Source organism: Xiphias gladius, chromosome 9 (genome assembly GCF_016859285.1).
Source record: "Xiphias gladius isolate SHS-SW01 ecotype Sanya breed wild chromosome 9, ASM1685928v1, whole genome shotgun sequence".
NCBI lineage: Eukaryota > Metazoa > Chordata > Actinopteri > Istiophoriformes > Xiphiidae > Xiphias > Xiphias gladius.
This window is the reverse complement of record NC_053408.1, coordinates 900,211-917,712: the sequence shown is the minus strand read 5'-3', so window position 1 is coordinate 917,712 and position 17,502 is coordinate 900,211. Positions and strand designations below refer to the sequence as shown.

General features: G+C 43.8%; 1 protein-coding gene across 1 annotated transcript; it reads left to right on the top strand.

The window, feature by feature from the left end:
• The first annotated feature begins 1,429 nt into the window (after window positions 1–1,429).
• Window positions 1,430–15,560, top strand: p4ha1a (prolyl 4-hydroxylase, alpha polypeptide I a). The gene is made up of 13 exons (XM_040135551.1): window positions 1,430–1,577; window positions 1,839–1,976; window positions 2,468–2,722; window positions 3,693–3,889; window positions 3,968–4,144; window positions 5,664–5,734; window positions 9,670–9,769; window positions 10,130–10,183; window positions 10,742–10,807; window positions 10,898–10,966; window positions 12,088–12,184; window positions 12,306–12,582; window positions 12,807–15,560. Exons 1-12 carry the CDS (start codon window positions 1,514–1,516, stop codon window positions 12,374–12,376), a joined length of 1,359 nt encoding a protein of 452 aa, XP_039991485.1. The 5' UTR covers window positions 1,430–1,513; the 3' UTR covers window positions 12,377–12,582; window positions 12,807–15,560.
• The last annotated feature ends 1,942 nt before the right edge of the window (window positions 15,561–17,502 follow it).

The window sequence follows — 17,502 nt, the reverse complement described above, 5'->3', positions numbered from 1 at the left end:
CACTGACCTTCCTCAGAAACCTTTAGTCAGCTCGTTGCTGAAAGGTTCTGATTAAAGCAAAAAGCATTTTCTCACGTCCCTCTGGTGATACGCAGCCATGCAGACAGATAGAACCACTATCCGAAGACGCAGTCCCTATGAAAACATCTGATGGTTCTGTGGATGATCCAGCGTAACCGGGAAACCGATGTTGCTGTTAAATGTATTTTCAAATATCTTTTATAGCTGTAAGCAGTGGGTTGTGCTTGGAAAAAACACATTGTCCCTAACAGTTAGTTGGAAAGTACGAGTACCCGGCCCGCGGTGGTACTGTCCAGCAGGATTTAGGTTAGGTTAAAGCCGTTTAAGCAGTGAGAGGAAGTTTACTGATTTCACTTTCCGTGCTGTTTTTCTCAGTACATACAAATAATCAGCACAATGTATTTTCAAAGAATCGAAGCTCCCCCCAGGGGAAGCTTGTCTCTCCTTCCTGGTTGGAACCAGCGTGTGTTGTAAGTTACCGTCTGGTACAAAACAAAAGCCACACTGAGTTTAGTGAAAGTTTTCCTGAAACACTATCTGACCTGAGAACAGCCCCAGCCGCCTGCTGTGTTTCTGTTGTGTTGTCTGTCCTGGAGGTTCGGCTGCAGGTTAGAGACCAGCTCTGTTACCTGCATTAAAAATGTGAGGGGCTGCGTTGATGGAGGTTTATCAGAGCTTCTGCATCAGAGGGCTGCATCCCATCACAGCCATGACCTTTTACTTTGTTATGATTTTTTTTTTTTTGCTCAGTCTGTGATCCCTCTATTAACAGGCTTTCAGCATAGTCACTATTGTCTTCTCTTGGCATGTCATCAAGACAATAGTCTCATCAGTTTCCATGTGCATTGTTCATGCTTTTGCAAGTTTAATGCACAGCTTTTCATCGCAGAGTAAATGTCTTTACGTGGATGGATAGAGGAGATTGTCAGAGTGGGAGAGATCGAAGACGTTGTGAGTTAGTCACATTAATTTGATTGATGCATTTCATTACTCTGTGTTTTTCTTTTTCTCTATTTTGGGAGATAAATGTGTTCTGAATTTCGGAACTGCAGCTCCAGTAATGCTTTTGGCAACACAAACAGACGTATAATGTTTTCATGGTTTCGGTGAGTTGGCTGTGAGCTGCAGCTTCAGCTCTGATGTTTTTGGCTTGTATCTGTTTCCATTCAGTCAAACTGTCCCAGTAAAAGCTGCTGAATCAGCTGAGATCAGCTCCTGTTCTCAGTGCAGCCGTGGATGTTCAGACAACTGTCACTGGATCACTGTGATACTGAAGGAAGCTTAAAAACATCAAGATTCTGAATGAAGTTCTGCAGTTATAGAGAGCAACTTTTCCTATGATTTTTAATTAGAGCCGTGTGTGTGTGTGTGTGTGTGTGTGTGTGTGTGTGTGTGTGAGTGCAGATGGGCTGATAAACTGGACGTCCTCTCAGCTGCTGCCACTCAGGACCCTGAAGGTTTCCTGGGACACCCGGTGAATGCCTTTAAACTGATGAAGAGACTCAACACTGAGTGGGGGGAGCTGGAGAGTCTCGTGCTCACAGACATGTCTGATGGTAAACACACACACACACACACACAGTTTCCCTATGGTATTTACAAAGGTCGCTTATTGAGGCCTTAAAGCGCTTCTGTCCGCCTGTAGCTCAAAGCCGCTAAAATGTCAGAAGCTCGTTGAACAGAAACATCAGTGCTGTGTGATGGATGTGTTTTATTATATCCTTCATCTCCGGTCATGTTTCTCTGTGTGTGTGTGTGTGTGTGTGTGTGTGTGTGTGTGTGTGTGTGTGTGTGTGTGTTCTTCTGTGGTGTTTCAGTGTTCATCTCCAACCTCACCATCCAGAGGCAGCACTTCCCCAACGATGACGACCAGACCGGAGCAGCCAAAGCCCTGATGAGGCTCCAGGACACCTACCAGCTGGACACCAACACCATCTCCACCGGGGAGCTGCCAGGTCGGCACAGCCACCAAGCCTGGACGTCAGGAAGACGTCAGGTTTAACTCTGAAACAGCCAGGAATTAAATACTACAACAGATTATTAGGACCACTGTCGTGAAAATAAGGGATAAGGGAAAAAAGTCAGAACATTATGAAAACAATGAAGCAAAATCCGTAAATTTGTCTAAACCTTAGTAGACATTAAAAATAATGTCTTTTCCTTGTACTAATACAAATGCTGGTGGCACCCAGTGTTTGCCTGCTGTGTGAGTGGATTCCGTACACAGGTTGTATCAGCCTCAGAGCTTGTGACGCCCCCGAGCCGTCAGAAAGTCTCACACCAACAGCAGGGACCTTTTTTGGAGCCGGGAACTATATTCAAACCTTGTTCTTCTGGTTGGAACCCAGCTAAAGATCCTGAGCCCCTGAAAGTGTTCCCGGAGAAGGTTCCTGCTGTGGAAAAAGGTAAATACGGTCAATGTTTTCCCTGTCTCTCGTCTGCCCAGGCTCGTCCTCGGCTGCCTCGCTCCGGAGCGCTCTGACGGTGGACGACTGCTACGACCTCGGGAAGGTGGCGTACTTGGAGGCCGACTACTACCACACGGAGCTGTGGATGGCTCAGGCCCTGAAGCAGCTGGAGCAGGAAGAGACGGCCGGCACCGTGGATGCCGTCACCATCCTGGACTACCTGAGCTACTCGGTCTACCAGCAGGGGGAGCTGGAGAGAGCGCTGGAATTCACCAAGAGGCTGCTGGAGCTTGGTCGGTACCGACATACACACAGATAACACCTCTGCTCTTTTTAAGTATCCAAACAGGTTGTGATCAGATGAATAATGTATTAAGGGGTTACTCCAGACAAAATTCTCAGCGTAGGCTCAAAGACTTGTTGGTAGTTTGGTAGTTTTTGATGTCCGGCGGGGAAATGTCTCCAACAACGAATAGATGTGTGAAAACATGACAAAAAAAGAGGTGGTGGCTGTAATACAGTGTCTATTATACATATTTATGTGTATTCGATTTCAAATCTCAGTCTTTAAAGTAACTAGTAACTAAAGCTGTTGGATGAATGTAGTGCAGTAAAAAGTACATTTCTCTCTGAACCGTGGAGTAGAAGTATAAAGTAGCATGAAATGGAAATACTAATAAACTATAAGAACCTCAGAATTCTACTTAAGTACAGTAATTTTGTAAATGTACTTAGTTACTTTCCACCACTGCCTGCAAGATATAAAGGTGGGAGAGTTTAGTGTGTGTGTGTGTGTGTGTGTGTGTGTGTGTGTGTTCCTGTTCCTGAGATGTCCGTCGCTCCACCATTGTGATCCAGACCAGGGCTGCTGATTAATCTGCCATTAATTTTTTTTTGAGTAATAATTTCATTGTCTCGTCTGTGAAACATTAAAAAGTTGTAAAAAATGCCCAACAGAACTTCCCAGAGCCCGAGGCGACGTTGTTAATAGCTTGTTTTTATCCGACCAACACTTCAGAACTATATAATATTTCATTTACTTTCGTGTATGGTTAAAAAAAGATGGTGTTTTTTTACTGAGGAAAATGACTGAAATGTTTAGTAATATATTCACTCGATCAGTTCTAGCATTTTATTAAAAACTTGACAAAAACCGTCAGCAGCTGTAACACGAGGATGATGACAGAATTTACTGTGTCCTCGAGCTCTGGGCTCCAGTTCCTCAAACCCTGACTGACCCGGATCCTGATGTTGTGTGTTTAGACGCGACGCACCAGCGAGCCAACGGGAACCTGAAGTACTTTGAGTACCAGCTGGCCAAACAGAAAAAGGTGGAGGGGAGAGAGGAGCGGGAGGAGGCTGAGTGGAAACAGAGTAGGGAGACCCGGGGTCGACCTGACGATTACCTGCCAGAGAGGAGGAAGTACGAACAGCTGTGTCGAGGCGAGGGCATCAGGATGGTGAGGGGGGAGAAAACACAAAAACACGCTTGAATCCGTTGGATATCATAATAGTCACTCCGCTCGTCTTTCTGTCAGACTCCTCGCAGGCAGAGCCGCCTCTTCTGCCGTTACCATGACAACGACCGCCACCCGAGGTACGTGATTGGGCCGGTGAAGCAGGAGGACGAGTGGGACCGCCCCCGCATCGTCCGCTATCATAACATCGTGTCGGACAAAGAGATGGAGAAGGTCAAAGAGCTGGCCAAACCCAGGGTGAGTCGAAACGTCAGCTCACGGTTAGAACTGAAGCAGGTTCTGTTAGAGCCTCCCCAGGGAGCCTTTCATGACTAGTAGAGCTATGGAGCAGTGGTCTGAAGACTGGGTTCCTTTTCTGAAAGAGTCCTCCTTGTGTTCTGGTCTGCTCCTGTTGAGACAAACTTCCTCCACGTTGTCTTGACACAGTGGCAAGAAAGAGTAGGTGAAACCTTTGGAATCACCTGCATTTCTGTATAAATGTGTCTTAAAATCTGGTCATATCTTCATCTAATTTACAGTTATTAATCAACACAATCTATTTCAACCAATAACGCGTAAATCATCGTGTTGTTCTCGTCCATGTTGAAAACATCGTCCAAACATTCACAGTGTAGGTTGGAAAAGTACGTGAACCCCTCGGCCGATGAAACCGAAGCTAACTGGAGTCAGGATTTATCAAACCTGGAGTCCAGTCAGTGAAACCAGACTGGAGGTCTGGGTCACAGCTACAGTGACTTATAAAAAACACTCCAACATTTTGAGTTTGACATTCACAAGAAGCTGCTGATGTGACTCAGGATGAAGAGTTTTTAGATACTGATCAGTCCACAGTCTGACAAACTGTCTAGAGATGGAGACGGTTCAGTTCTGGGGCTTCTCTCCCTGGACGTGGACGTCCAGCTGAGACGACTCCAGAGACACAAACCAGAATGATCAGTGAGGTAAAAAAAAAAAAAGAAAACCGTCCCCAGAGCAACAGCCGAAGGCTTAAAGGAATCACTGCCGCTGGTTAACATCTCTGTTCATTAGTCACCATACACTGATCATGGAGCAGGGAGTCCATGGCAGGACATCGTGGAGGAAGCTTTACCAGGTAACTCAAAGGGTTCACATACTTTTTCTTGCCGCTGTAAATTCAGTCCTTTTCCACAGCCCTAAGTCATCGTCTGTAAAACCACAGAGTCATGAAATATTTGGCCGTTATTTGACCAGTGGATGACGGAAACCTTTAACTGCTGCTCCACTGCAATGCTCTACCTGACATGAAAAGCCTGCATGGTTTTTTTCTGCAGTGCTGTTGCTGGTGTGAAATATCGATCATGACAAACTATTCAGCGTAACAAATACTTGACTGTAAACTAATGGTTGCATAGTGAGGTGTTGCACAATTAAGCCTGAAATTCATAATTACTCCCAGATTTAGTCTCACTTACTGCTGGAATATTTATAAAGTTATGATTGATGTCTGTGTCTGTTCGACCTTCGTCAGGTATATGGAAGAGACGGAAACGTCATAGATTAGTTACTTCTCCAGCGGTGAGATCTGGAGCTTTCTCATTTTTATTTAAGTTGTAATTTTCTCCGACACACCTGTCATATATGCAGGTGTGCATTGACTTTTCCAGTGTTTTAGGGCTCCTAGATTTAGTGAAACAGATCGAAACACCCCCACAGACAGTCTGTCAGTAGATGTTAGTCGTTGCATCGGGGAGTCGGTGTGTGTCTCCCTGTAACTGTCAGCCGATTGGCTCCACAGCTGCGTCGAGCCACCATCTCCAACCCTGTAACCGGTGTACTGGAGACGGCCCACTACCGCATCAGCAAGAGGTAAGAGCTGTCCGAGCAGGAGGGACGTCTGCAAGGAGACAGCAGACGGACGGCCGTCTCACCCTCCTGTTCTCCCCCCTCTCTGCATCCCTCACCCCGTCACCCCCCCCTCTCTGTTGGCTGCTGTCCTGGCAAGAGCAAAGGAAAAGGAGAGGCTGTCTGCACACTGAGATATCCAAGCTCCCATGTTTTACTAGTGTAACATTCGGTCTTTGTTTATCCTTCTGAAGAAAATATTAAACACTCGGGAGCTTAGAAATGTTAGTGTGTGGTGGGTTTCTCCTTTTCCTCAAGAGCAGAGAGAAACAGCAACAGGGCTGGGATGATAAAAATGTTGACAAATCCAAATACAAGGATACGATGACCAATCAAAGTATTTACTGGAATTGAAAATAGGGCGAATATATAATGATCTCGATAATTATCACCCAAAAACACAAAATCCCACAATAACGATAATGAACTAATGAGTAACACGTGACAGATGCAGCTCTTCTGCATATGGATGAGCCGTCGTCTGCACCATCACTCTATTAGGCTACAGCAACAGGGTTATGTCTGGTGTCGCATAGACAATGAAGAAAATGAAGATAGACAACAGGACATTTGTGTGAAATGTGTTTGAAAAAGACAACTATAGGTTCTTTTATTTATCGTATCCATGACATTTCCAGTCATCATTGATTAAAGCAATAAACAGTCCCAGCCCTAGATTTCTGAAAAGCTGTCGAATTGAAGTACTTTTACACATTTAATATGAAAGATTTCGGCCTTCTGTTCATGAGGGTACACCAGATTTGCCTGTGGAAAGCTTGGGTCCACGCCAGATAAACTGACTGTGGTTTGAGATAAGATGTTTGCCTTCCTGCTCTTGCCAAGAAAAAAAAACACTTCTCTTTCACTACGAGGGAGGAAAAAGAGTCAAAAGACTGAAATATATGACTCTCGTTGTTTCTTTTATTTGGTCACGGAGGCAGCAGAAGAATCTGACATGGCAGACAGCTTCATATTTGCTGGATCAGGTTCTTTTATAGACGAATCAATGTGTCAACAGGGTGCAGAGACTGACATTATACCTTTTCTAAGAGGAGGTGTTCTTTCAGACTAAGGGCGCTGTTTTAATCGTTAAAGGGCAGCAACCGACACAGTGTGGAAGTGTGGGCGCCTCACAGATTTATCACCACGCGTTCTGCTGCCTTCAGATGCTGCAGAGATTTATTCAACTGAAGGAGAAGCTTTTCATATGGTATAAAGTAGCTGCGGACGACAGATACTGGAAGAATCGACCATGTCGATTAATAGATAAACACAGAAGGATTTCCAGATGTTCCTGTTTAACCACATTAAATGTTCTCCCTCTACTGGTTGGAGGGTGATTCATTAAAGTTTATTTATGTTTTAAGCGTTATTTATTCTAGTTGATAAATCCACCAAAATGGAAGCCAAGTGACTTCTGAGACCAAAGTCTGCTGAAAACACTGACAACTCTCTTTGCACTGCCTTATCTGAATGTTTGTTCCTCTCCGCAAAGACAGTTTTAAGGTCAGGAAAAAACCCCGAACGGTCAGCGCTGTCTGTGTTGTTCGCTGCACTGCGATGAAAATAGAGCCCTAAGTTGTAATGAGTGAGCAGGTAGGGGTTCAGTGTGATGAGGACGAACAGCTGATGCAGAATTTGAACTTTCTGTCCTGAAGCTCCTGTTGTCTCCGTGACTGCAGCGTCTCTGTGTCAGCTGGTGACCTGCCTCTCTCTCCTCTCTGTCTCCTCCCTGTCTCTTTCTGTGTAATATAATGTGATTGGTGAGCTAGCTCAGACGTGCCACGGTGCATGACCCTCAGACAGGCAAACTGACCACGGCCCATTACAGAGTCTCCAAGAGGTAAGAGCTTGGACGCCCGCGTGACAGCAGCTGTCTTAGTGCTGTATCAGTCTGCCTTTGTCCTCTAATGAAATCTGCAGAATAATTAAAACTTAAACAGAAGGGCTCATAAACATCAGAAATAAATCTGTTTGGCTTCTACCTTTTTGATGTGCCACACGAGTTGTGTAAACATTTTATTTAAATTTGCAGAAAAGCAGTTCAGAGCAAATGTGGTCATATCTGTTAAAGGTAAAACAACTGAGGTAATATGTTTATCTTCCCCACCTGTGCCAGTCGTCGTCGATGCGTGTCGTCAAAATCAGCCTAAAGGGCGACACACAACGATGTCTTCAGAAAGTATTCAGACCCCTTTGCTGAATTGTGTTGTAGTTTCGATTGTAAAGATTTTTATCCCATCAATCTAGACTTGATAACCCGTAATGACAACGTCTTTAAAGAAATTTTTGAAAATGTATTAAAAATCAAAAACTGAAATCTCTCATTTTCAAGAGTATTCAGACCCTTTGCTGTGGCTCCAAACTGGGGTCAGGTGCTTCCTGTTTGCTTTAGTTTTCCTTGAGATGTGTCTAGAACATGATTACGGCAAATTTATTTGATTGGACATAGTTTAGAAAGGCACACACCTGTGTCTATATGGTCCCACAATTCACTCTGCATGTCAGGACTAAAACAAAACCATGAGGTCCAAGGAACCTCTCCGTAGACCTCCATGATAAAACTGTAGTGAGGCCTAGATCAGGGCGAGGGTATAAAACCAGCGGCCTCAATCTGTGAAATGGAAGAAGTCTGGAACCCCCAGGACTCTTCCTAGAGTTGGTCATCTGGCCAAACAAGTAAGTGGGCAAGGAGGGTCTTGGTCAGGGAGGTGACTAAAAACCAACAGTCTCTCTACCAGAGCTCAGACGTTCTCTACAGAGATGGGAGAACCTGCCGGAAGGACGACATCTCCGCAACACTCCGTCAGTCAGGCCTTCATGGTAGAGCGGCTGGACAGACGTTTCTGTTAGTACTCTGAGAGCACCAGCAGAGGCTCAAACGTAAACCCCCTAGAACATCTGTGGAGAGACCTGAAGATGGCAGACGCTTCAAATCCAATCCGACGAAGCTTGAGAGGATCTGCCAGGAGGACTTAGATAACCTGGCAAAATCCAAAGCAAAGCTCGTAGAGCCTCAGCCAAGGAGACTGGAAGCTGTAACTGCTGTCAGAGGGGCTTCTACAGAGTCTGAATATTTTCTAAAGCCACTGTAGGCGGCTAATGGGAACATGTCAAAGCATCCGCACCGGCAGCGAACTGACACGAGTGGACGTGTCTGGATACGTCAGTGTTTCGTTAGCATATACATCAGCATTTTGACAGCTTTCCTCTGTCTGTTACGACGGCACGTCGACTTCTGTGGTCTCGTAGCAGAGCTGCATGAGCCCCAGTCCCGGCTTTTAGAGATGATATTAAAAACATTGGCTGCCACGTCACAGCTGGAGACATCTGCTAATAACACCCACATCCTCCATATTTGTTTTCTGATTATACTGGACCTTCTAGTCACTAGTGAGGCTCCTCGTGATGTTATCCGGACATTATGAGTAACCACCAGAAATCATCATTAAACTCCAGTTGACGTGTTTCTAACACGGTTTGCCAAGGATGGGTCGTCTTTTTAAAATGATGATGTTGATGATATGTGGCCACAGGCCAATGCGCCCTCTCATGTTAACTCCTGACTCACTCCATTTAACCAGCAGATGTACTCAGATCATTGGCTTCAGTAAAAGTAGCAAAACCCCGCTGTAGAAAAAGCTGCGAATGCAACATCTTACTTAAGTAGAGGTATTATCAGGAAAATGTACGATCGGTGTAAATATACGTCTGAATAAACCTCAGTCTAAGTAAATTAAATCCATATCAGTCACCTCTTCTCCTTGGCCTCCGTCTCTTTCTGTTTCCCTCTGCTCGTCCTGCTTTTCCCACTAACTCCTCAGTGTCCGGTGACTTTACTGTGATGTTGATGACTGCACAGACACTGTGAGTTATGATCCTCCCGTCTCCTCTCTCAGCGCATGGCTCGGCGCGTATGAACATCCAGTGGTGGACCAGATCAACCAGAGGATCGAGGACATCACCGGCCTGGACGTCACCACGGCTGAGGACCTGCAGGTGACACCTGGTTATATGAATGAATGAACCAATTCCCTCTGCGTGTGCTTTGGAGACACCACAAATTGGTTCAGTTCAGATCCAGGGTGCTGTGTCCTCGTACGCTCCTAATAAATGTTTCGAGTAGCACATTTTTTACCAGTGTAGTCTCTGATTTTTAACTGGCTAAAATTTCTTGATTCTGCAAACTGAATTTGTACTTAAATCAAGATAATTCGGATGATCATATAGAAAATGGGAATCAGTTTTCACTTCACAGATCTCACATTGTTTTGCTCCTGAATATTTTTGAATTAACGTTGGTTATATTTTCTTTTTCTTTAACTTTTATTTACTTTTTGTGTCTTCCTATGGATGCAGGTGGCTAACTACGGCGTCGGAGGACAGTACGAGCCTCATTTCGACTTTGGACGGGTAAGTATGAAGCTTTTCACTTTTAGAAGTTAAAATTATATGTTGCAGATTTTTCATCAGTTGCAAACAGCTTCCCTCTGTATTCAGTATTGAATATGTAAGCGTGACGTTTGGTGGTCGCTACATAACTGGGCTCGTTCAAACTGTGATTGAACTGTAAAAAAGGATAAATCATTCATCCCCAAATCAGTGCATGCTGCAGCATTAAGTCCAGACCAAACCGGGAAAAACAGACCCCGTATACACAGGTGTCCACATACTTATGGTCATATCCTGTAGGTCACTAGCACAAGTTCTGGTTTTATATTCCTGCATCATCACCACTGAAGTGCTAAACATTAGTGTTGCAACTAATGATTATTTTCACGTTAAATGACGGTTTTATCTGTTAAATGTCAGAAAATGGTGAAAATGTCTTTAGATTGCTAGTTTTTAATTCTAACATCAAGCCAAAACCTAAAGATACTCAAAACACCCACAAACCGACCCTGCGGGGGGTCTGAACCACAGGTTGAGACCCGCTGACCTTTTGACCGCTGTGTCGTTGATTTTTTGCAGAAAGATGAACCAGACGCTTTTGAAGAGCTGGGGACAGGAAACAGAATCGCCACCTGGCTGCTTTACGTCAGTAACCCTCGCTCTGTGTTTTAAATGTCATGAAACTGCTGCGGCTCAGACTCAGGGTGATGAACTGTCTCCTCCTTCATGCTGCAGATGAGCGATGTACAGGCAGGGGGCGCTACAGTCTTCACTGATGTAAGAGCTGCTGTCTGGCCCAAAAAGGTACAGTTCACTTATTAGAAAGAAAGAATGAAATGGTTGAGTTACGTAAGAATCAGTAATGGATTAGATCCATCCACCAACTACACCTCTAGTCCTCTAACGGGTCCAAGAGTTTTGTTTTTTTAAAGGTACAGTTCAACATTTCTCCACCAGACAAATCATCTTTTGTCGCTGCATTTTTGTGTTGAACAGGTACAAGTGTTGTCTTTGTTGTCATTTGATGTGTAATTTTGACAACGGGTCTAAAGTCTTTGACGTGTCATTTAGTTCCCGGACAGACGGACTTGTTTTTCCAGTGTTGACTTTAACATTCAAAACCATCAGCTGTTGACAGCTGTTCCTTTTGGAAAAGAAAGGGACAGGTGAGGCATCACCTGTGTGTCAGACCTGCAAAGTGAAGCTGGGCTCAAACGAACGAGTATTTTCATGAGCAGTTAACCTGCAGGTCACTTTCTCTGTTAAGTGATTAAGAATCTGGTGTCAGAAAATTGAATACAAGTTTCCAGTGTGACGTCTTCAAATGTTCTGCTCTCGTCCAAAACCCGGCGATAATTAATTTACACAAAAAACCGAGGTCAAAGGTCGACACGCTAAATGCAATTAAAAATACATGAAGTCAAAAACATACTCACAGTAAAGCAGAATCTACAAGCACACTTCTCACTTCACCTTCCTACAACCAGACACAGAACAGTAAGAACTAGAGCTGCAACGATTAGTCGATTAATCACTGAGTTGATCGGAAGCTATTTTTCTAATCGATCAATCGTTTCAGTCATTGTTTAAGCAAAAAAGCCAAAGAGTTGCTTCTGGAGTGACAGGATTGGCTGCTCTTCCCTGTCTTACATGATGGCAAACTGAATATTTTGGGGATTTGGATTATTGGTTGGTCAAAACAGACTAAGTGATTAATCGAAAAATAATCGGCTGGCTAATCAATAATGAAAATTGTGGTTAGGTGCAGCCCCACTGAGAACCGTCCTGCAGCGTCTTAGAGACACAGAAAAACAGCAAATCTCTGAAATGATGAATCAGTTATCAAAATAGCTGGATATGAATCTATAAATGTGACGAGTGGCTTCAGCTCTGTAGTCAGGTGTTATGTCTCTGTGTGTCCCCAGGGGACGGCGGTGTTCTGGTACAATCTGTACCCCAGCGGAGAAGGAGACTATCGGACCAGGCACGCCGCCTGTCCGGTTCTAGTCGGAAACAAGTGGGGTGAGTTCATAGCATCTCTGACATGTAAACACGCTTCTCACAGCTGAAGATTAAGACAAGATTGTACTTTGATTAGTGAAACGCTGCTTTACTATCAGCTGTTTCGTCTGTGTGTCTGCAGTGTCTAATAAATGGATCCATGAACGTGGGCAGGAGTTCAGGAGACGCTGTGGCCTCCAGGAGACGGACTGACGACCGACTGATCAACACTCCTCCTCCTCCTCCTCTTCTTCTTCTGCAGCCATCTGAGTCTGTGGCTGCACGTGTGATCTAATGCTTTTTTTTTTTGTTCTCAACATTGTGAGCGAGTGAGTTGCAGTGCGTGGGGCCTGTCGACACGTGGAAGGGTTCCACCGATACGGACTTTTTAAAAGCCGATAATGAGAATTAAGTTTCCGGTGATTTTGATTCAATATTAAATATCGTTACCTGAATGAAACATCATTAAAAACCTTAATCAGTAGATTAATGATTAAAAAAATCATTTCTGGAGCTGTCATCAGGCAGGACACTTTGATTTCAGACACTACGACACTGAATCCTTTCATTAAATTCCATTAATAATTACAGGCTTGTTAAATGGGGTTTTAAAGGACGGTTCCGGTTCATTTCATCCTTGCAGATTCTGGCCGTGCAGAAGGCTGATTACACACGGCAGAGGATCAATAAGACGCGTCTGCTCGGCTTCGTAGGGATTCACGTCGGGGGCGACTCGCCAGCTGACCTCACCCTGCGTGTTCATCTGCACAGGCCAGTCTGTTAACATGCCTGAGGCTTTTGAAAACTTAAGCTTGGACTTAGGGAAATTGGGACGGCCGCCTTTCACCGTTTCTGACATTTTATTTACCAAGTAATAAACAATTAATAGTTAATTGTTAGTTAATAATAGTGATAAAATCCTCGTTTGCACAAAACTTTATCAAAGTGAACTCATAAATTGGTTGAGCGAGAAAATCAAAACCTAAAATTCACTTCTGGTCGTATTTATGTGGAGAAATGATCGTGCTGTTACAGACATGACTACATGCTCTTATTTTGAAATACCCTGCTGTTGCTGGTCCTACTCGTGGTGTCACCTGGACTCAACAGGATCAATAGCTTTGACTGACAATTAACAGGCAGTGTGCTGCCGCGGATTCTCTCTCTCCCCCTTGTTCTTCATCTATGTGACTCGCCCACCGTCTCAGTCCCACCCACTGTCACCTCCCCTCCCGGTCTGACCGGTTACACCCCCCTTTTCCACCAATGCCATCTGTGTTAGCGTGCGTTGAAGCTATTTCAGCCTTGAGGTCATTCACTCGCTGCGGGGACAAACAACAGACAAACACTGACATTTAAAAGAGGCACACTATGTACCCCCACCCCCCACCCCCCACCTCTGCTCACCCTCCGACTGTACCTCGTCCTCTAGTTTCTTTTATTTAAACTGTCGGACACATTCAGCTCCAGCCTTACTTTAGCTTTTGACCATTTTTGACATTTTTGTCTCTTAGTTTTTAATTCGAACAGTTGACGCGCATCCGCATCTTTTTAAATCAGCTTTGACCAAACACTGCAGAATCATTCACTGCTTTCCAGTAACAAACGAGAGAAAGCGAAGTCAGATTCAGTCTGGAAACACAACACTGGTTCAAGAGTTCAAACCTTTAAAGGAATAGTTCTTCCTTGCCGAGAGTTAAATGTTCAGAATACGTCTAACGCCACTTATTTTTAACTGCAATTTGTCATTTTTACTCTTCCGTTTTTGTGTGGATTGAACAGGATGAGTTGATAAGGTTTACAGCTCTTTTATCGCGTTTGCTTAATCCAGACAAAAACAGACCTGTAAGTTTTACGGGGGTAATGTGACCGACTATTTCTTGGGGGGGATTTAATGGACGTGACGGTGGTATTGATGTTCTCATCTGACTCTTGGCAAGAAATTTTGGCAAGTGTTTTTCTTAAAATGTCAAACTATTCCTTTAATGTTGAAAAATAATTTAAATATTTTAGTTTACTAAAACCGTCCATCTGAATGTAAGTTGGTTTGAATGTCCCTCTGTGAAATCACCAAAACACCAAAACAGGCCCCTGATAAATTAGTCTGGACCCGGTGCGGTGTGAAAACCTGAAATGGACTTCAATAGTGTTTACATGGTTTGAACTCTGTGTTTATCACTGATTATGAGTAGTAGTTGTACTTTTTCAAGTCCGTGTAAACGCAACGCTCACGTGCTCATATCTACATTTAAGGAGTAATGCGACTGATGCGTGGCTTCGGCATTCGCAGTCGGACAATCAAGCGTTTAACTTTGGCCCGGCAGTCACGTGTAGGTCGCACTGCGGGTGTTTTTTCCAGCCAACAAACCTACAGGCAACAACCAGGACGTATCAGCAAGAAAACACTGTCCAGGAATAACCCACGGAGCTTTGCACAGACCAGTGGTGCGTTCGCGTCATCGCGGAAAAACTGTTTTTGCTTGCACCTCCTCCGTTGTTGAGTGTGCTGTCCGACATCGAGCTGCTCTGACCTTTTGCGAACGCAACCAATCGCCGTCGACCACTGCCTGACCTGAAACTAATGACTTAAACTAATTTACCACTAATGACTAGTGGTAAATACTGCGGCGACCAGCGCGAAACATGCAGCGCAGCACCCTTGTTTTCCCGCTGTAAGTTGAACACTCCTACCCACTTGGTTTGTCGATCCCAGACCGCAGGAGCGTCACGTTTATCTTCCGCTGAGCTTGAGGATTGTGTCTGAAATCACTCCGTTACTGTACAGTGGCACCATATTTACTTATATTTGAGTGTCCAAATTATGTGTTAATGAATCCACTAATTATTGGCCTCAAAACTTACAAAATTGATCAATGCAGCGCTCCACATTTTACAGATATGAACGTTGTTATGCAGCGAGTAGTGAACGAGTGATTTTGGACGCAGCCTGGATTTCGTCCATCTTTTGTCGCGCTACAAAGGAATCACTTCACAGCCCGTTTGAACAGCAGGTGCGATTAAAGCGACCAGTGACTGTTTCAACGCATATGAGCACGTGAGAACTAACACAGACTTAAAAAAACAAACAAATCTTAAACGAGTCCTCTTTGTCTTCTAAAAGTCTACCTGTTCGTCTGTCCTTCATCACTCCTTCACTGACCCCAGAGCTGTATCACTGAAAACATGTCAGCCTAGTTTTTATTTTCTGCAAAGTGAAGTTACACTCCTGTTGATGTGTGTTACTGAAATGATTGTTCTGTTAAAAAACATTCAAGAATGTCATGGTTGATGTGTTCTGTGAAGTGTAAGATGACGAAAAATATGTTTCTATGCAGAATAAATAAAGTTAAAGTGCTACTGCGGTTTTTGTTTTTTAAACTGAATTTTAAAATGTCATTTACCACATATTCATACAAAGCAAGGTGGGAATCTGCTTGTATACTTTGGGCTGTTATAGTGTCGTTTCCTCCCTGTATTCTGGTTGGTTGGTTTGTAGCTGTGGGTCATGACATTGTGAGAATGTGATCCCAAAGTTCGGACTCTCAGCCGGTTTTGCGATTTGAAGAATTGGTTTGACAGTTTAGAGCTGCAACGATAAATCGTTTTGATCCTGACGTGAAGGTTTCTGTGTCAGTTATCTCGTTGTAATTTGATTAAACGCAACTAGAACCGAAACAGTTGGCCGGTTAATCGATTAGTTGCAGATTGATTCGGTTCTTGTTGCAGCTTCTCCAATGTGAGGATTTGACCCTTTTTCTCAGTCATGCATGATGCTTCAGCCACTGAGTAACTGTGTTTGACTATTAATGGGGGGGTTATGTTTGGAATATTTCTTGGCTCTGAAATGTCAGTTTATGGTTTTTAAACTTGTTTTTCTTCACAGATTAAACAAACGAGATACAACGTGTTAATCAGTGATGTACAGAACTTAAAGATAAACATTTAATCTAAGTAACGACCTGAATCTGATTTGTGGACATTTGTTAGCAACCGTGACATAGTGGCTGGTATGGTTTTCACCGTGTGTGCGTGTCTGTCTGTCTGTGGACAGATGTTGTCACCACAACAGCGTCACAACTCCGCAAGATACAGTCAGAAACCGCACGGGTGTGTAGAGGAGATCAAAATGAAGGCTGACTTCGAAGATGGCTGTGCACCAGCCCATGACAACTGAGTACTCAGTAGTCATTACTACATTATTACAAGAGTATTCAGTAATAATATAGTAATGACCACTGAGTACTCATGTAATAATGTAGTAATGACTGAAACTCATGATAATGTAGTAACGACTACTGAAACGCAAGATAATGTAGTAAAACTCGTGATAATGTAGTAAAACTCATGATAATGTAGTAAAACTCATGATAATGTAGTAACGACTACTGAAACGCAAGATAATGTAGTAAAACTCGTGATAATGTAGTAAAACTCGTGATAATGTAGTAAAACTCGTGATAATGTAGTAAAACTCGTGATAATGTAGTAAAACTCGTGATAATGTAGTAACGACTACTGAAACTCGGGATAATGTAGTAACGACTACTGAAACTCAGGATAATGTAGTAACTCGTGATAATGTAGTAACGACTACTGAAACTCAGGATAATGTAGTAACTTGTGATAATGTAGTAACAACTACTGAAAACCGTGATAATGTGGTAATGACTACTGAGGACTCATGTAGTAATGTAGTAATGACTACTGAGTACTCATGTAGTAATGTAGTAGTGACTACTGAGTACTCATGTAGTAATGTAGTAATGACTACTGAGTACTCATGTAGTAATGTAGTAGTGACTACTGAGTACTCATGTAGTAATGTGGTAATGACTAAAACTCGTGATAATGTAGTAGTGACTACTGAGTACTCATGTAGTAATGTAGTAATGACCATTGAGTGCTCATGTAATAATGTAGTAACGACTACTGAGTACTCCTGTAGTAATGTGGTAGTGACTCCTGGGTCTGGGCGTCAACACGTTTACAGGCGTCGCCGCTGGAGGGATCCCATCACAGCAGGGTCTGTAGTTTGTTGTTTGAGGGACCCAGTCCAGACATGACATTCATCAGCTGTCCGGTTCACCCAGTCACCCTGAAAACTTTGAAACTTCCAGCCCTTTTCTTCTGGAGTTGCCGCTACGGTTGGCTGCAGCTCCATATTTACCGTACGGACACGAGAGTGGCATCAATCCGAACGTCCGAACCTCTGCCAGGAAGCGATTATAACCGTGTTTCCCCAAATGGTAAACACACCAACAGCAGGTAGTCCGTCACAGTAAACATGGAGCACATGTCCTATTTGTCTTTGACTGCGCCAAACTGTGCCGAGTGTTTTC

Coding starts and splice junctions, on each gene's coding strand:
- p4ha1a (XM_040135551.1), top strand. CDS start 1,514: ATGAAGAGACTCAACACTGAGTGGGGGGAGCTGGAGAGTCTCGTGCTC. Junction 4,145..5,663: donor AAGAGCTGGCCAAACCCAGG/GTGAGTCGAAAC, acceptor TTGGCTCCACAG/CTGCGTCGAGCCACCATCTC. Junction 10,184..10,741: donor CTCATTTCGACTTTGGACGG/GTAAGTATGAAG, acceptor GATTTTTTGCAG/AAAGATGAACCAGACGCTTT.